Below are 20,854 nucleotides of genomic sequence, written 5' to 3'. Positions count from 1 at the left end.
GAAACTAACACACCATTGTAAAGCAATTATACTCCAATAAAGATGTAAAAAAAAAAAAAAAGACGTGGACCTCATGCTTAGTCCCTCCGTAAATACTATTAACATAAATAAGTTTTCTTTCCCAGACCTGTCCCCTTACATATAAAATGAAAGGTGTGCTGTTGAACCAGAGATTGTGACTTTGGTGAATGTGTGCTTTAATGCAGCTATAATGCTCTCCAGGGACAGCACATCCTTTCTGTAACTACCTTCTCCAATACCTCAGCATTGCCAACATGGAGCCTTTCATTCCAACTGAGGAGGAAGGCTCCTAGGAGTATCTGGGGAAACAGCCTGAGTTACCCAGACTTCAGGTTAAGAGAGAGGAGTGACACTATCTGGAACACAACAAAGTTCAAATTGGCACCTGGGGACCTTTCCTCCCATCTGACCTGTCCAATCTTCCAATTTCCTCCCTGAGGGTTTAATGTCTTCTAACCAATGAGGCAGCTACCCTTGCAGCTTTTGTTATCGCCCCCTCTGCAGCAGCTGCCACGGAGTTGGAGTAACCAGGAGCAAAAGCCTTTCCTTTTGGTGACATGTGTGGGTCCTCCCTACAAGAAATGAGGCTGATTTATCTTCCTCACGTACATACTGGGATTTATACACTGGACTTGCCAATATCTCCCTTTAGAGTCACCAAGCTAGATGTACTGGCAAGTGCATTATTTAGCTGAAGTAGAAACTCCGTCATCCAGCTGGCTGCACCTCTTCACAGGAAGAAGCAACTGGAGCCTCTGAGGACTTCCTGGAAGACTTCATCTCTTCCACTGCTAAGGAGAAAAGCTGGCAGCCAGAGGCTGAGGTCTTCCAGACTGATGAAAAACTCAATCTCTTACTTTAATCCTTACCTCACATGGAATACTGCTTTGATATTATATTTCATCTCAGGGTTCTATTGTACAGAGCCCCTTTCTTCTGAAGGAGATTGCTGGAATGGTGGCTATTTAGTTCTCCGAAAGGGACAAAAGAGACCCAAAGAGTCTGTTGGGAGACAATTCTCCTTGGATGTCTTGTGCTCTGCATGCCTCCTGAGCTTTTGTTCCAAGGCAAACTGCCTGGGAAGATGGGGATAGGGCTTCCCTAAGGGGCAGAGGGCCAATGTGCTTGCTGTCCAGGATAACAAGATAATGTCTCCTCCAAGGCAAAGGCTGGGCAGGGTTGCTTGCTGTCCCTAATGGGGCTCGGGTTCCTCAGCTATGTCAGCATCGCCCACCCTCAGGGGACTAGAGGTAAGGGGAGCACAGGAACATGAAGCTCAAGTCGCCTGCTGCATATGAGTAATAAAGGCCTTTGTCTCTGATCCAAAAGTGCCTTGTGACACACTAATGTGCTAGCTTGCAAGTCGGGTAAGATATCAGACCCTTTAAAGTTGGTGACAAAGAGTCCTGAGAAGGCATCCAGAAATCAGGCACTAAGCTTGGCAGGGTCTTTTGCGCCCCTTCACCAGAGCCTACCACAAAAGGGTGAAACAAAATGACCTCTGTGAGGCCCTCCATGTTCAAGCCATTTGCTTCTTTGCATTCCCTTTTCTTTCTGAAGTTCCTCCCCATTACAATTTGGTCTTCTGAACTACAAAATGAAAACTGTTGAAGAAATGATTGATTAGTCATTGGAGAACCATAATGAACAAGCATCATGACCAAGCCGTATTAACATGAAAAATCTTGATCTGTCTTTTGCGTATGTAATTGTGGTCCTCTTTAAAGTTCTAAAATGTACTAGTCACTTTCACAGCTCTGCACCTTTGCTCTTGTCATCCCCTTAACTGGAATACTTTTCTTCTCTCTTTCTGCATTTAAAAATTCTACCCATCATTGAGAATTCCCTGGCAGTCCAGTGGTTAGGACTCCGCACTCTCACTGCCGAGGGCCCAGGTTCAGTTCCTGGTCGGGGAACTAAGAGTGCACAAGCTACACGATGAGGCCAAAAAAAAGAAAAAAAAATTCTACCCATCCTTAAATCTCATCTCTTCTTTGAAGACTTTCTTGGTATCCCTCCTTCCCCTCCACAAAAGCAGAACTATTCCCTCCCTGTGGATCCAGAATACCTTGTCCCAGTAAGTAATAGCACAACACTTTTCCTACAGTATCATAGTTGCCTATAGTGTCAATCTGCCCAGTCAGGCTGCGTGCTTGCTGAGGCCCTGTACACAAATTTGCCTTTGTAGCCCCAGAACCTGCCTATAGCAGGTATACAGTAAAAAATGGTTAAATTGTTCCAATCTAATTATATATACTATTGATACTACCAACAAGCAAAGAGGAGAGTTGATTTATAATTGAGTTGTTCAAAATTCTATTACTCTGCCATGAAGAAGAAGACATAGGAAACTCCCAATTTCTTCAAACATATTGATTATGAAAATAATTAAACTGAATATACACTGAAGAGTTCTAAACCACTTACTGATGCAAAATACATAACACTCTCAAAGGTGTTTCTCAGTCTTCCTTTCTGTGGCCATTGCATTTCTTTTATTATGGATTAATTCTAGCTGCCAGCCATAATTAAAGAAAGCTGTCAGGTCCTAGAATCTAGAAATACAAGGTCAATCACTATAAAGCAGCTACTGTGAATAACCAAGTCCACGAGCTTATTAAAATAGGTTCTTAACAATACCGGTGAATTTGAAAGTCGAAGCACATCTCAAACCCATGCTTACGCTGCTAAACTAAGGACTGCTCACCTGTGCCTCCACCTGGGGGATCTAGAGCGTGACCGTGCCATCCTTTGACATGTGAGCCACTATCCACTTTTTACACTGCAAAGAAACACAATATTAGCAAGTTTGTAGAAAGGGCCTGCAACCCGCTCTAAAAACAGTGAACGCCACTGACAAAAAGTAATTTAAGCCCTCTGTGCCTCAGTTTCCTCATAGGACCCACCTTATTGAAATCTTGTAAGGATAATATGAATTAGATCAAGGGTCAGCAAGGTTCTTCTGTAAAGGGCCAGAGAGTAACTATTTTTGGTTTTGCAGGCCATATAAGGTCTCTATCACATTATCTTCTTCTTTTAAAAAAATGCTTAAAAAATATAAAAACCATTTGGGCCACAAAAAACAGGCCCCAAAGGGCCCCAAATGCGTTGTAGTTTCATGATCCCTGAGTTAAGTCATGAAAAGAGCTTAGAATATTGCCTGGCACACAGCAACTGATAAATAAGTGTTTCAAAAAGAGGAAAAACTTCCCCAGAATTCCTCTATCTGAGCACAACCACTACTATCCCTTCCCAACTTTCGCTGTTGGTTATGTACATATAATCGCAGTTACGTTCATCTAATCACAGTCAACATCTTTAGGAATACTTGATGATATATCCTACTTTTAAAACTGTCGGATAATAAGAATTACAATGCCTAATAATCATACTCAATTGCCACCTAACTTCTATCAGATAAACATACCAAAACTTAATTAAGCATGATTAGACATTTAGTTTGCTTCTGATTTTTTGCTAAAACAAATAATGTCAAATAAGTAAAATTTAAAAGACATATAAACTTGATTTTTAAAATATTTTTCAGTCTTTAAAAGAAACTGATAGGTTTAGGAGCTGAATTAAAAAAATATGATTTGGGTATAAACTTTCATACTATTATTTACATTTCAGTAGTCTTCCTCGGTTTTGATACTATAATTCCGTAGTGCCCAACTTACTGTCTCCAAACCCCTGATGGCTTTCAAAATTACTGCCATGGGCCCATGAATAATACATACAGCCACCATACACAGACTATAGAATGAATAAGTGTATGTCTCATATATTAGAACCTCTATTTTGCAAATTTCTGAAGATACTATGGCCACTGCTAAAATATAAATGGCTTCTTGTCACTATGTAGTTTTTCCACTGACTGATACAAAAAGTACAACTATAACTATGTGGGCATTGGTTTGAAAAGGGAGTCCTCATAGTCAAACATTTGAAAACTACTATTATAATAAATTTCAGAAGGAAGTAACAGCATATAAGATCCAAGGACTTGAACTAGATCACTCACCATAAATACATTCAATTCAATTCATTTACTTACACACTGCTTCTTTCCAAAAAGAATGTGAGGCTAGGAAGAACAATTAGTTCAGATGTACTATGAAATTAAGAGTAAAGGGGAAAGTGTTTTCTTAGTAACTAAAAATATAAAAATGTTCATTGCAGCTCTATTTACAATAGCCAGGACATGGAAGCAACCTAAGTGTCCATCGACAGATGAATGGATAAAGAAGATGTGGCACATATATACAATGGAATATTACTCAGCAATAAAAAGGAACGAAATTGAGTTATTTGTAGTGAGGTGGATGGACCTAGAGTCTGTCCTACAGAGTGAAGTAAGTCAGAAAGAGAAAAACAAATACCGTATGCTAACACATATATATGAAATCTAAAAAAAAAAAAAAAAAAGGTAATGAAGAACCTAGGGGCAAGACAGGAATAAAGGCACAGACCTACTAGAAAACGGACTTGAGGACACAGGGAGGACACATGGACATATATGCACTACCAAATGTAAAATAGATAGCTAGTGGGAAGCATCTGCATAGCACAGGGAGATCAGCTTGGTGCTTTGTGACCAGCTAGAAGGGTGGGATAGGGAGGGTGGGAGGGAGGGAGACGCAAGAGGGAAGAGATATGGGGATATATGTATATGTATAACTGATTCACTTCATTATAAAGTAGAAACTAACACACCATTGTAAAGCAATTATACTCCAATAAAAACGTTAAAAAAAAAGTATTCATTTAACAAATGCTACTGAGTACCTATTATTTGCCAGGCACTGTTCTGGGGAGACAGCAGTGAAGAGAAACAGGCAAAAATTCCTGCCCTCCTGGAGCTTACATTCTACTGAGGGAACTTATAATTTAATTAAAGAAGCTTTGGGTATATACCTATTAAATTGAACAAATATAATAAACCCAAAGGTTGTGGGGGAGACACCAAATACTGTTGGTGATGATGAAAAAGTATATCTTTCCCAGAGGGTAATTTTTTTATCCATTTTATTTTTTGAAGAACACTTACTGAAATACAATTCACATACCGTACAACTCACCTATTTAAGTGTACAGTTCAATGTTTTTAGTATATTCACAGGGATGCATAACCATCACCACAACCTAATTTTGGAACATTTTCATCCCCTCTAAAAGAAACCCCATTAGCAGTCACTCCCCATTCCTTTCCTCCTTAGATTAGCCTCTGAGAACCACTAATCTACTTTCGGTTCCTATGTATTTACCTACTCTGTACCTTCCATATAAACGGAATCATACAAATATGTGATCCTTTGTGACTGGCTTCTTTCCCTTAGCATAATGCTTTCAAGGGTTTTACCATGTATCAGCATTTCATCCTTTTTACGGCTGAATAATATTCCATTGTATGGGTACACCACATTTTGAGATTCGTTGATCTCTCAATAGACATTTGGGTTGTTTCTATTTTTTTGGTTATTATGCATAATAATGCTATGAACATTTGTGTACAAGTTTTTGTGTAGACACAGTTTTTCGTCTCTCTTGGGTATAAACCTAGGAGTAGAAATGCTGGGTCATACGATAACTCTATGTTTAACTTCTTGGGAGACTGCCAAACTTTTCCAAAGCAGCTACATCATTTTACATTCCCATCAGCAATGTATGAAGGTTCCAATTTTTCCACATCCCCAATAACATTTGTTATTCTCTGTCTCTTCGATTATAGCTATCCTAGTGGGGGTGAAGTGGTTCCTCACCACAGTTTTGATTTGCATTTCCCTAATGATAGGTAACCTTGAAATATGTAAGAAATTATGAAACTAATCATGCCTACTTTCCTTTAAACTAATAATTTCAGTTTAAATGTATTATTCTAAGGTAATAATTTAAAAGAAAAAAGCAGCTATATATACTAAGATGTTTATATAAGCTTCATTTATAATAGGAAAGAAAAAAATCCACCCAAACTAGTTATAACCCAAATGCCCAACAATCAGTAAAAGATTAAACAAATTTAAAATACATACGTCTAGTCACTCCCTACCTTTCTCCTAGCCTTACATACGTCTTTTCTTCCATATATCCTATTCGTCCACCACAGCAAACTACTTGCTTTTCCCTGATCAGGCTGTTCTGTTCATATCACATAGATGGCTTTCCCTCAAAAAGCCTGACAAATCCCTATTCTTTCAGGACTGTTTGACCATAATCTCCCCTGAAATTCTTTCTTTAACTTTCTTTCTTTCCCCCTGAGTTTCTTTCTTCTTGGGAATTCTGAGTTTATTCTGCAATTATTTCAATACATTGTGATTATTTGTTTACATAATTGTATTTATTTCAACAGGCAAAAGACTCCAAACAGCACATTACAGAACAGAAAACTCAAATGACCTATGGACATCTGAGACATTCAACCTCAATAGTAATTGAGGAAATACCAATTCAGATCATAACCATGCCACACCTGTCAGAATGACAAAACACAAACAAACCAAAAAGCCCTGAAGTTGCATATTCCAGAGTATTGGTGAGGCTGTGGAAATATGGGGACAAGATGGGGACTCTCGTACACTGCTAAGCAGGTGAGTATACACATGTATAGCCACTTTGGAAGGGGTTGGCAGTACCCGTTAAACTTGAACACGCTCATATCCTACGACCCAGCAGTTCCACTCAGGGATAGACCTTAGAGTGGTGGTTCTCCAACTTTAGTGCATGGCAGAATTACCTGAAAGGCTGGTTACAACACACAATGCTGGGTTCTCTTCTGGGGTGGGCCCCACTTCTAGCAAGTTCCCAGGTGATGTGGATTCTGCTGGCCCCAGGACTATAAAACTACTGATTTAAAGAGAAAGGTGTAGGTCACTTGGGAGAAAATGTTTACAAGTGAGATTTACTGGTTATATGAGAAAAAAAGTATTACTTAGAATATTTTCCTCTGCTAATATTAAAATTATCTTTATTAAAATTCAAACTAGTAGATAGCCTCATCAACCAGAGGGAAGACAGCAGAAGCGAGAAGAATTACAATCCTGCAGCCTGTAGAACAAAAACCACATTCGGGGCTTCCCTGGTGGCGCAGTGGTTGAGAGTCCGCCTGCTGATGTAGGGGACACGGGTTCATGCCCTGGTCTGGGAAGATCCCACATGCCGCGGAGCGGCTGGGCCTGGGAGCCATGGCTGCTGGGCCGGCGCATCCGGAGCCTGTGCTCTGCAACAGGAGAGGCCACAGCAGTGAGAGTCCCGCGTGCCGCAAAGGAAAAAAAAAAAAAAACACATTCACAGAAAGGTAGGTGAGATGAAAAGGCAGAGGGCTATGTACCAGATGAAGGAACAAGATAAAACCCCAGAAAAACAACTAAACGAAGTGGAGATAGGCAACCTTCCAGAAAAAGAATTCAGAATAATGATAGTGAAGATGATCCAGGACCTCGGAAAAGGAATGGAGGCAAAGATCGAGAAGACGTGAGAAATGTTTAAAAAACATCTAGAGGAATTAAAGAACAAACAGAGATGAACAATACAATAACTGAAATGAAAACTACACTAGAAGGAAGCAATAGCAGAATAACTGAGGCAGAAGAATGGATAAGTGACCTGGAAGACAGAATGGTGGAATTCACTGCCACAGAACAGAATAAAGAAAAAAGAATGAAAAGAAATGAAGACAGCCTAAGACACCTATGGGACAACATTAAACACAACAACATTCACATTTTAGGGGTCCCAGAAGGAGAAGACAGAGAGAAAGGACCCAAGAAAATATTTGAAGAGATTACAGTCGGAAAAATCCCTAACATGGGAAAGGAAATAGCCACCCAAGTCCAGGAAGAGCAGAGAGTCCCATACAGGATAAACCCAAGGAGAAACACGCCGAGACACATAGTAATCAAACTGACAAAAATTAAAGACAAAGAAAAATTATTGAAAGCAGCAAGGGAAAAACGACAAATAACATACAAGGGAACTCCCGTAAGGTTAACAGCTGATTTCTCAGCAGAAACTCTACAAGCCAGAAGGGAGTGGCATGATATACTTAAAGTGATGAAAGGGAAGAACCTACAACCAAAATTACTCTACCTGGCAAGGAACTCATTCAGATTCGATGGAGAAATCAAAAGCTTTACAGACAAGCAAAACCTAGGAGAATTCAGCACCACCAAACCAGTTCTACAACAAATGCTAAAGGAACTTCTCTAAGGAAACACAAGAAAAGAAAAACACCTACAAAAACAAACCCAAAACAATTAAGGAAATGGTCATAGGAACATACATATTGATAACTACCTTAAACGTGAATGGATTAAATGCTCCAACCAAAAGACACAGGCTTGCTGAATGGATGCAAAAACAAGACCCATATATATGCTGTCAAGAAGAGACCCACTTCAGACCTAGGGACACACAGAGACTGAAAGTGAGGGGATGGAAAAAGGTATTCCATGCAAATGGAAATCAGAAGAAAGCTGGAGTAGCAGTACTCCTATCAGATGAAATAGACTTTAAAATAAAGAATGTTACAAGAGACAAGGAAGGACACTACGTAATGATCAAGGGATCAATCCAAGAAGATATAACAATTATAAATATATATGCACCCAACATAGGAGCACCTCAATACATAAGGCAACTGCTAAGAACTGTAAAAGAGGAAATTGAAAGTAACACCATAATAGTGGGCGACGTTAACACCTCACTTACACCAATGGACAGATCATCCAAACAGAAAATCAATAAGGAAACACAAGCTTTAAATGACACAATAGACCAGATAGATTTAATTGATATTTATAGGATATTCCAACCAAAAATAGCAAATTACACTTTCTTCTCAAGTGCGCACAGAACATTCTCCAGAATAGATCACATCTTGGGTCACAAATCAAGCCTCAGTAAATTTAAGAAAATTGAAATCATATCAAGCATCTTTTCTGACCACAGCACTATGAGATTAGAAAACAACTACAGGGAAAAAAACGTAAAAAACACAAAACACATGGAGGCTAAACACATGGAGGCTAAACACATGGAGGCTATTTATTACTAAATAACCAAGAGATCACTGAAAAAATCAAAGAGGAAATCAAAAAATACCTAGAGACAAATGACAATGAAAACACGACGATCCAAAACCTATGGGAGGCAGCAAAAGCAGTTCTAAGAGGGAAGATTATAGCTATACAAGCCTACCTCAAGAAACAAGAAAAATCTCAAATAAACAATCTAACCTTACACCTAAAGGAACTAGAGAAAGAAGAACAAACAAAACCCAAAGTTAGCAGAAGGAAAGAAATCATAAAGATCAGAGCAGAAATAAATGAAATAGAAACAAAGAAAACAATAGCAAAGATCAATAAAACTAAAAGCTGGTTCTTTGAAAAGATAAACAAAATTGATAAACCATTAGCCAGACTCATCAAGAAAAAGAGGGAGAGGGCTCAAATCAATAAAATTAGAAACGAAAACGGAGACGTTACAGCAGACACCGCAGAAATACAAAGCATCCTAAGAGACTACTACAAGCAACTCTATGACAATAAAATGGACAAATTCTTAGAAAGGTATAACCTTCCAAGACTGAACCAGGAAGAAAGAGAAAATATGAACAGACCAATCACAAGGAATGAAATTGAAACTGTGATTAAAAATCTTCCAACAAACAAAAATCCAGGACCAGATGGCTTCACAGGTGAATTCTATCAAACATTTAGAGAAGAGCTGACACCCATCCTTCTCCAACTCTTCCAAAAAACTGCGGAGGAAGGAACACTCCCAAACTCATTCTATGAGGCCACCACCACCCTGATGCCAAAACCAAACAAAGATACTACAAAAAAAGAAAATTACAGACCAATATCACTGATGAATATAGACGCAAAAATCCTCAACAAAATACTAGCAACACATTAAAAGGATCATACATCATGATCAAGTGGGATTTATCCCAGGGATGCAAGGATTCTTCAATATAATCAATGTGATACACCATATTAACAAATTGAAGGAGAAAAACCATATGATCATCTCAATAGTTGCAGAAAAAGCTTGTGACAAAATTCAGCACCCATTTATGATAAAAACTCTCCAGAAAGTGGGCATAGAGGGAACCCACTTCAACATAATAAAGGCCACATACGCCAAACCCACAGCAAACATAATTCTCAATGGTGAAAAACTGAAAGCATTTCCTCTAAGACCAGGAACAAGACAAGGATGTCCACTCTCACCACTATTATTCAACATAGTTTTGGAAGTCCTAGCCATGTCAATCAGAGAAGAAAGAGAAATAAAAGGAATACAAATTGGAAAAGAAGGAGTAAAACTGTCACTGTTTGCAGATGACATGATACTATACATAGAAAATTCTAAAATGCTACCAGAAAACTACCAGAGCTAATCAATGAATTTGGTAAAGTTGCAGGATACAAAATTAATGCACAGAAATCTCTTGCATTCCTATACACTAATGATGAAAAATCTGAAATAGAAATTAAGGGAACACTCCCATTTACCACTGCAACAAAAAGAATAAAATACCTAGGAATAAACCTACCTAGGGAGACAAAAGACCTGTATGCAGAAACCTATAAGACACCGATGAAAGAAATTAAAGATGATACCAACAGATGGAGAGATATACCATGTTTTTGGATTGGAAGAATCAATACTGTGAAAATGGCTATACTACCCAAAGCCATTTACAGATTCAATGCAATCCCTATCAAATTACCAGTGGCATTTTTTACGGAACTAGAACAAAAAATCTTAAAATTTGTATGGAGACACAAAAGATCCCGAATAGCCAAAGCAGTCTTGAGGGAAAAAAACGGAGCTGGAGGAATCAGACTCCCTGACTTCAGACTATACTACAAAGCTACAGTAATCAAGACAATATGGTACTGGCACAAAAACAGAAACAGAGATCAATGGAACAGGATAGAAAGCCCAGAGATAAACACACACACCTGTGGTCAACTAATCTATGATAAAGGAGGCAAGGATACACAATGGAGAAAAGACAGTCTCTTCAATAAGTGGTGCTGGGAAAACTGGACAGCTACATGTAAAAGAATGAAATTAGAACACTCCCTAACACCATACACAAAAAAAAAAAACTCAAAATGGATTAGAGACCTAAATGTAAGACCGGACACTATAAAACTCTTAGAGGAAAACATAGGAAGAACGTTCTTTGACATAAATCACAGCAAGATCTGTTTTGATACACCTCCTAGAGTAATGGAAATAAAAACAAAAATAAACAAATGGGACCTAATGAAACTTCAAAGCTTTTGCACAGCAAAGGAAACCATAAACAAGACGAATAGACAACCCTCAGAATGGGTTGTCTCCTTGCAAATGAATCAACGGACAAAGGATTAATCTCCAAAGTATATAAACAGCTCATTCAGCTCAATATTAAAAAACCAAACAAGCCAATCCAAAAATGGACAGAAGACCTAAATAGACATTTCTCCAAAGAAGGCATACAGATGGCCAAGAAGCACATGAAAAGCTGCTCAACATCACTAATTATTAGAGAAATGCAAATCAAAACTACAATGAGGTATCACCTCACACCAGTTAGAATGGGCATCATCAGAAAATCTACAAACAACAAATGCTGGAGAGGGTGTGGAGAAAAGGGAACCCTCCTGCACTGTTGGTGGGAACGTAAATTGATACAGCCGCTATGGAGAACAGTACGGAGGTTCCTTAAAGAAGTAAAAATAGAATTACTATATGACCCAGCAATCCCACTACTGGGCATATACCCAGAGAAAACCATAATTCAAAAAGACACACACAGGGCTTCCCTGGTGGCGCGGTGGTTGGGAGTCCGCCTGCCGATGCAGGGGACGTGGGTTCGTGCCCCGGTCCGGGAAGATCCCACATGCCTCGGAGCGGCTGGGCCCGTGAGCCATGGCCGCTGAGCCTGCGTGTCCGGAGCCTGTGCTCCACAACCGGAGAGGCCACAGCAGTGAGAGGCCCGCGTATCGCAAAAAAAAGAAAGAAAAAAAAAAAAAAGACACATGCACCCCAATGTTCATTGCAGCAGTATTTATAATAGCCAGGTCATGGAAGCAACCTAAATGCCCATCAACAGACGAATGGATAAAGAAGTTGTGGTACATATATACAATGGACTATTACTCAGCCATAAAAAGGAACGAAATTGGTTCATTTGTAGAGATGTGGATCCATCTAGAGACTGTCATACAGAGTGAAGTCAGAAAGAGAAAAACAAATATCGTATATTAACACATATATGTGGAATCTAGAAAATGGTACAGATGAACCGGTTTGCAGAGCAGAAATTGAGACACCGAAGTAGAGAAAAAAACGAATGGACACCAAGGGTGGAAAGCGGTGGAGGGTTGGGGGTTGTGGTGGGATGAATTGGGAGATTGGGATTGACATGTATACACTGATGTGCATAAAATGGATGACTAACAAGAAAAAAAAATTCAAACTATTCACTCAAAAATGGGTGCATTTTTTTGCATATAAGTTACACCTCAAAGCTGTAAAAACGTTACCTTTGGGGTGATGCAAGTGCTGTAAGATTAGAGCAGATATTATGGAGATGGTTGCACAACTCTGCAAACATACCAAAAATCACTGAATTGTACATTTTAAACCTGTAAAATATATCTCAATAAAGCTTTTTGTTTTAAAGTTAACTTTATTTGCATTTGCTTTTTTGGGTGCATCAGCTAGTAATGAACAGTAGTAGCTCAGGGGCTTAATGCATAAGACAGGAGAGTTAATTTAAATCCTAGAGTCTGAGCTAAGATGGTTTTTACATTTTTTTTTCTTTTTTGTTTTTGCGGTATGTGGGCCTCTCACTGTTGTGGCCTCTCCCATTGCGGAGCACAGGCTCCGGACGCGCAGGCTCAGCGGCCATGGCTCACAGGCCCAGCAGCTCCGAGGCATGTGGGATCCTCCCAGACCGGGGCACGAACCCGTGTCCCCTGCATCGGCAGGCGGACTCTCAACCACTGCGCCACCAGGGAAGCCCGGTTTTTACATTTTTTAAGTGTTGTTTAAAAAGAAGAATATGCAACAGAGACTGTATGTGGCCCACAAAGTCTAAAATATTTACTATCTGGTCCTTTACAAAAAAGATTGCTGATCCCTGATTTAAACTAACTTACTTGTGACTAGCAAAGTTAATCAAAGGAAGCTTTAAGACAGAGAGGGCGAGAAAAAAAAAGAAAAGGCAGAAACACCAGCAGCGTTTGTGACTGGGGCGAAGGAGATGCCAATTACAAAAGAGAAATTCATTTATACTGCTCCTTCGGAGTGAACTGTGTAGGGGCAGTGAGTGAATTTGTGTGCCCTTGAACATGGAAAGATGAATGGACAGCAGGGGCATCCACTCCCAGGAGGATGCTGAAGGGGATGCTGGTGTCAAAAAAGGCCACCCCAACCAGGACAGCACTGGACACATACCCTCACCCAGCTGAAAGCAATTCTCCTCTTCCATGACATCACTTCCCCCTCTCCATTAGGTCCCTCCCATCACCCTACTACCTCTCTCTCCATTTACAACCAAATTCCTCAAAGGGCTGACTGTATACCACAGTCATTCTCTCCCATTCTTCTTCCCCCATTCTACTTGACCCCTCACCAATCTAGCTGTCCACTCCACCAAACTGCTCCAGTCAAGATCACTAACGAAATCCATGTTACTAAATCCAATGGCTATTTTCCCTCCTTCTCCTGGATCTACCAGCAGCACTTGATGGTCAATCACACCTTCCTCCCAGAAACATTTTCTTCACTTGGATTCCAGAATACTACACTTTCCTGGTTTTCCTCCTACCTCTAACAATGCTTTCTGTCTCCTTTGCTGGTTTTTCCTCACCTCCCCCCTCAGCAGCCTGACCCCTAAATAGTGAACACAGTCTTCCTCTAAATAGTGACTTCAGTCTTTGACTTCTCATTGTCTACACTCTCTTCCCAGTCTGCACTTTCCTTCAGTCTCATGGCTTTAAATACTCTCTATATACTAACAACCCCCAAATTGACATCTCCAGCCCTCACCTATCCTCTGTGTTGCACTCTTCCATATCCAAAAGCCTATTGGATGCTGTAAACATGTCCAAGAGCAAACTCCTGACCTTCCTCCAAAATCTGCTCCTCCCAAGGTCTGTTCCACCTCAATAAATGGCAACTCTATCCTTAGAGTTTTCAACAAAGAGGAAACATAACTGTCCAATAAACATACAAAAAGATATTCAACACTACCTATTAGGAAGATAAAATTAAAACAAAGAGATACCATTTCATACTCATTAGATTTGCAAAAATTTTAGTCTGATGATCCCCATGTGTTTACAAGAAAGTGGAAAAAGAGAATTTCTCAACTGAGGAAAATTCCTCCCCCCAAAAAAACATGAAGCAGAAGAAAACTCTAACTGTATACTCTAAACAGAATTAAATATATCCAAAAGCATTTAGGAATATATATTTTAAAAAACTCACCTTGAATCAGAAATTTAAAAACTAAGAACAGAAACATACCAAAAAAACATAGTGATATGACAGAAAAAAAAATAATCAAACTAAGGGGAAAGAATGGGAGAAAAAGACTAAATTTTCTCAGAAGTGAATAATAAATTACAAGGTGCCCAGGGGAAAATAAACTCAAAAGAAATGATGCAGCCACTTTGCAAAACAGTCTGGCAGTTCCTTAAAAAATTAAACGTAGAGTTACCATATGACCCAGCAATTCAAATCCTAGGTATATACCCAAAAGAAATAAAAATATATGTCTGCATAAAAACTCGTACACAAATGCTCATAACAGCATTATTCACAAGAGCCAAAATGTAGAAACAACTCAAATGTTCATTGAGAGATGAATGAATAAACAAAATGTAGTATCCCTGTACAATGGAATATTATCTGGCCATAAAAAGGAATGAAGTACTGACACACAGTCAAACAGGGATGAACCTTGAAATCATTATGCTAAGGGAAAGAAGCTAGTTGCAAAAGACCACATATTGTATGATTGCTTTATATGAAACGTCCAGAATAGGCAAATCCATAGAGACAGAAAGTAGATTGGTGGTGGCCTAGGTGCGGTGGGGGGAGGGGGGCATTGGGGGGAGTGGGCACAGGGTTTCTTTTTGGTGGGATGAATATGTTCTAAAACTAGACTGTGATGATGGTTACACAACTCTGTGAATATACTAAAAAAACACTGAATTGTAGACTTTTAAATGGGTGAATTGTGTGGTATGTTAATTATATCTCAGTAAAGCTGTTACCAAAAAAAAGAAAAATCAACTGACAGAGATCCCATACTAAATGTGAGTTCAGCATTTACAAATGCAAAGAACTGCCCAGGAAAGCCCTTACAACAAAGACGCCACACTGGCAGCACAGAACGGGACCAAGTTAGAGCCCACAGAACAAGAGGGCGATCAGCAGTTCAGAGGAAGCCAGACCTCAGGAGAGCAGCGCATGGCTTATTCTCCCAGCCACAGTGGCTGGATGCTGTCACAGTTCCTCAGTAGTGAGGAGCTGGAAGTGGATACAGAACCCCACTGTTGCCTACCATTATTCTACTTTGATTTCATGGATGAAATGTATTTCTCTCACACACAGAACAGGCTAAATAAACAGGGGAGTAAGGGCATTTTAAAACCTTCCTCTTTTTAAAATAAAAGAGCAAAAACTACACCTCATAGCAAAAAGAAATAGCAAATATAACAAAATACACATGATTATAAAATATTACGATAGACCAAATATATCAGTCCTAACAATAAATGTGGTGGGCTTATTAACTCATCTACTAAAATAAACAGGTACAATTTGGCTCACAAAACAAGGAGTTGTATAAAAAACATATCTAAAACAAAGTGATTGTGAAAAGTTAAAAATAAAAGGATGGCCAAATTATACAAGGCAAATGGAAACAAAGAGAGCAGGGGTGGCAAACCTAGAATCAGGCAAAGCACAATTCAAGCCCCAAAGCATTCATCATGCCAAAGAAAGACACTTTTTAATGCTAAAAGCCACAATCCTCGATGAAGAGAGAACAAATAAAAATACACATATTTACATGAATATAACAGTGCAACCACCTTTATGAAGCAAAAACTACAACAGATGCAAGGAGACACAGATAGAAGCACTAGTAATAGGAGACTTTCATATACCACTTTCAGTGGTATATTAGACAGATCAGGTAAGCCAAAAATGAGATAGAAGATCTAAACAGCATAATCAACAGGGTAAATCTTAAGGATATTTATCAAACTCTACACTCTGATACTAGAGAATACTCTTCTGAAGTGCCCACACCACATCACCAAAAATAATCATATATTAGGTCACAAAGAAAACATCAGTAACCTCCACATAATAGAACTATTACAAGCAATACTCTCTGATCATAATGCAATAAAACTAGAATTTACTAATAAAAACAAAAAAGAGAAATTCCACCTAGAAATTTTAAAACCTCTTATTAAACAACTCCTGGGTACTCTAAGGTAAATTTTTAAAGAAATAATGACAATAAAAGCACTACATATCAGATTCTATGGGATGCATTTAAAGCAGTGATCAAAGGAAAATTCATTGCACTAAACATATTTATCAATAAAAATGAAAGAATAAAAGTAAATAAATTTATTTCCAAGGTAAAAAAAAAGAAACTAAAAAATAACAAAGCACAAGGAAGGAAACAATAAAAACAAAAGTAGAGGAAGAGAATAGAAAACTAGATCTAAGTAATAATTCAAAATTCTGTAGTTTTTGGAAAAATTAAAATGGATAAACCACTAAATAACTTATATAACTTGCCTAGGAAAAAAGAGAGAAAGCACAAATACACAAAATAAGAAAGAGCAAAGGGGAAATAACTATTGAAATAGAAGAAAAATTTTGAATCGTAAGAGATTATATCCAATAAATTTAAAAGCCCAGATGTAAGGGATAATTTGTTAGAAAAATAGAGATTACTAAAACTGACTGCATTAAAAAGCTTAAACGGATCAACTTCCATAAAAGAAACAGAGAAAGTTATTAAGGAAATATCCCATAAAAAAGCATCAGGCCCAGATCGTTTCACAGGGGAATTCTACCAAACCTTCAAACATCAGATTGCCTCAATGCTCTATAAATTATTCCAGAGCTGGTATATCACTAGAAGGATCAAGCCTACAGAAACATCAACCTCTCAAGGAGAAGAACCAGCCAAGAAGACTGAGAAAGAACATCCTCTGAGGAAGGAGGGAACCCCAGAGCATAGAAGGATGTTTCAAGAAAGGAGACTTTTGGGCTTCCCTGGTGGCGCAGTGGTTGAGAGTCCGCCTGCCGATGCAGGGGACATGGGTTCGTGCCCCGGTCCGGGAAGATCCCACATGCCGCGGAGCGGCTGGGCCCGTGAGCCATGGCCGCTGAGCCATGGCCGCTGAGCCTGCGCGTCCGGAGCCTGTGCTCCGCAGCAGGAGAGGTCACAGCAGTAAGAGGCCCGCGTACCGCAAAAAAAAAAAAAAAAATAGAAGACTTTTATGGCAACAGCTGCATAGAGACCCAATAAAAGAAATGAAAAGTGTTAATACATGGCTCGAGGACTAAGTGGAAGGTAAGGAAACTGAGAAAGCCAATTAATACCAACGCCTTCTAACAAGTTTGTCTGGCATGGGAGGAGAGAAACTGGGTTGCAGCTGGGTGACAGGGGTCTAGGGAAGAGGTTTTGAAATGGGAGCAACTTGAGCAGGTTTAATGTTGATAAGGAGAGACTATGTGCATGGCATTGGGGACATAATGTAGAATGACAGTCATAGTAGGAATGAGTCTAGGTCCAATTAGTTCAATGTTTCCTTTGATTCCTAATATCAACTCCAAATAATGTAGTCAACCTCTCCCAATATTCCACATTTACATATTACCTTCTTCAAAGGTCCAGGCTGAATTTTTATCAGCGGTCACATTTTATGTTAATTTGGCAAACATTGCTGAGTGCCAGTGACTGCTAGAGGCAAGTCACACAAAGTTGGAAGAGTCCTAGTTTCTTCACTAGAGCAGCTCAGTCTTCACTAGCTAATAAGGATCACATGAGTATCAGTACTTCCTAGTTCACTAAGTGTTTTGCAAACACTATCTCAAGCCTTTAATCCTCAGAAGCCTTTGAGGAAGCTGGAATTACCTCCATTTCACAGGTGAAGAAACCAATCCTCATAAAAGTTAACCAACCTGCCCCAAGAGAAAGACGTAAAATCAGCATCCAGGTTCTCAGACTCCAATACTAACACTTCCCCACCTTGCAACTCCTACCTTCATAAAGATGACTCTGAAGAGACTGCCTGGTCATTTGCGTAGATGCTCGGTCAGCAGAATTGGACTTTAGCACACTTGAGAATAGTTGACATCCTGCAACACATCTAAAATTGCCATCTAAATTTGGAAAGCAGCTTTTATGCTCCCTAGCTGCCTGGATATTCTGTAGCCTGTAGGGCACAAAGACTATGTTTTATTTATCATGATCCCAAGGATTGTGTTTTATTTAGCTTTTTATCTGTCCCCCTCAGCTTTATATATAGTGCCTTTAACTATTTTCTCCTTCAACATGTGTGGATTCATTCATTCACCTAATTTCATAACTCTGATATCATTTTCAATATAATCTAGGGCAGCATTATAATACTTCAAATTTAAGGGGTGAAAGAGTGGGGGCAAAGGGTATCACAGAACAGCTTTTTTTGTGTGTGTGGTACGCGGGACTCTCACTGTTGTGGCCTCTCCCGTTGCTGAGCACAGGCTCCGGACGCGCAGGCTCAGCGGCCATGGCTCACGGGCCCAGCCGCTCCGTGGCACGTGGGATCTTCCCGGACCGGGGCACGAACCCGTGTCCCCTGAATCGGCAGGCGGACTCTCAATCACTGCGCCACCAGGGAAGCCCAGAACAGCTTTCTGAATTCAGAAATTTACATTAAAAAATCAAGATGCTTATGTGCTCTGAAATTTTTACAAGATGGCAATAATTAGCAATGAGACAAAGTATGTTTAAATATACTCTCCATAGATGTCTCATTTGACCCTTAAAATCACCCTGTAAGAAAGGTAAGGCAAAGGCACTATAATCTCTAATTCAGAGTTGAGGAAATAGTCCCTTAGAAAAGGTAAGTGACATGTTCAAGGTAATCAGATATACTGGAATTCAAGGAAGCCCTGACTTCAAATCTGTTCACTTTATAATGCCTTTGCCCCACTTAGATAACCCTTCTTTACTAAACTGGTAAAGGTGAAATAGAAGATGAGAAACCAAATTGCCATCAACAAATAAGAAGGAAAAAAAAAAAAAAAGAGGTGATAGCCAGAGAAGGATACCTGTACTTGGTTGGAGAAGAATATAAGTGGCCCCAAAGTGTTCTTATAGAAATCCTTTAAATGTTGCCTTTTGCTAGGGTGGGGAAAAGGACACTCACAGATTGTTGGTGGGAGTGCAAAATAGCACATGCTTTCCAGAGGGAAATTCACATTAAAAAACCCAACAATTCTATCATCTAGGAATGTACACTAAGGAAGTAATCATGGACATGCACGTTTTACAATTCACCAACAATGTGTTTAAGTAGTGAAAAACTGAGAATAAAAAAACCAACTAAATAAATTACTGCAGCCAAATAATGGCATGCTACGTAGCCAGGAAAAGAAAAACAGTTACCAAAAAGAATCCACTTTAGAAAAATTCATGCATTCGTCTCTGCATGGAAAAAGACTGGAAGGGCATCCTCAGTGTAACTATATTCACAATGGATACTGGAATGGTGAAAGTGTGCACCTTCTTCACCGTGGTTTTGCATATTTTAGACATTTTGTATATAAATATGACTAAATGTTTCTAATCAGACATTTTAAAGGCTTCTGGGGAGGGTGTGCAAGGGCAGGGCTTTCAAATGAACATTTTAGCAGCCATTTTAAAAAATACCACATGAAAAAATAAAGCATTCTATACCGTTATCATTAAAACACCATTGAAAAATAAAGCACTCACCATGAATCCACATCAAAACCTTTTCTTTTCAAATTCCAGTCTTTCATTCGTACCAGTTCGCATACAGAAAAACGTTAAAAAGGTTGCCTGGCCAGAAGTATGAGAGACTTTCTTGATTTCTACCTGTAGTTTTTACTTTGTTCCAGAAAAGAAAAGCAGTCACCTAAGAGGCAGCTCGAAAAGCACCTCGGCAGGAAAATATTTGGGAGGATAAGTTTCTCTCACGTTTCTTTCCCTCCCGACCTACCGACAGGACAATCCTGACAGTGGCCGGCCCAGTTTCCTAATACACCCTAAAGAAGCACAGGAGATGCGCCAATTTTCAGCATACGTTTCTAAAAAGACAAGTTTTACTTTACAATGCAGGATAAAGAGCAGCCTTCACTACTCATTCTGGACGTTACCGGAGAAGATGCCGCTGCGCGGCAAGAGAGCCTCCGGAGAAGGACAAAGCGGGGGCTCCTCGGCTCGGGTCCCGCAGGCGATGCGTCCGGAGCCGCCTCTGGGAAAAGGGCACCGTCCCTGGACACCGCCCCGCCCTCCCCCCGGCTCCATGACAGACACTCCAAATCGCCGGGGACAGAAGCCTGCGGACAATGGGCGAGGATCGGGGGCCTCGGCAGCAGGTGCCCGGGTCGCCACGTCTAAAATAAGGCACCGGTCCGGTGGCCAGAGGCAGGGGCAGGGGAGCAGTCCCCCGAGATCCCGAGCTGGGCCTCCGCATCCTCCCCGCCGCCCCACCCGCCACCCAAGAACCGCCCCTCCCATGCGACGGACACGCCCTCCCCGCAGGCCGGGACCTCC

General features: G+C 39.9%; 1 protein-coding gene across 27 annotated transcripts in view; it reads right to left on the bottom strand.

Annotated features, from left to right (window-relative positions):
- The window catches only part of BCLAF3 (BCLAF1 and THRAP3 family member 3), a 78,286-nt gene that overhangs the window by 45,923 nt on the left and 11,509 nt on the right, over positions 1-20,854 (bottom strand). For 6 of the 27 annotated variants that reach the window (XR_016391397.1, XM_089904696.1, XM_089904715.1 and 3 more), the window contains exons 1-2: positions 18,331-20,804; positions 6,755-6,861 (exon numbers count right to left, since the gene is read on the bottom strand). Coding sequence is in view for 25 of the 27 variants with exons in the window: in XM_089904696.1 (XP_089760822.1) it covers positions 6,755-6,861; positions 18,331-18,336 (113 nt within the window). In the remaining 2 variants the exon portion in view is untranslated. Of the gene's footprint in view, positions 1-2,728; positions 2,804-6,754; positions 6,865-18,202; positions 18,250-18,330; positions 20,806-20,854 lie in introns of those variants that run through there. The other 21 variants (XM_089904718.1, XM_089904720.1, XM_089904704.1 and 18 more) reach the window with 18 other exon arrangements.

This window comes from Delphinapterus leucas, chromosome X (genome assembly GCF_059928025.1).
Source record: "Delphinapterus leucas isolate spDelLeu-1000000601 "Yukka" chromosome X, BTC_Dleu_Yukka2, whole genome shotgun sequence".
NCBI classification, from domain to species: Eukaryota; Metazoa; Chordata; class Mammalia; order Artiodactyla; family Monodontidae; genus Delphinapterus; species Delphinapterus leucas.
This window is presented reverse-complemented; position numbering and strand designations above follow the sequence as displayed.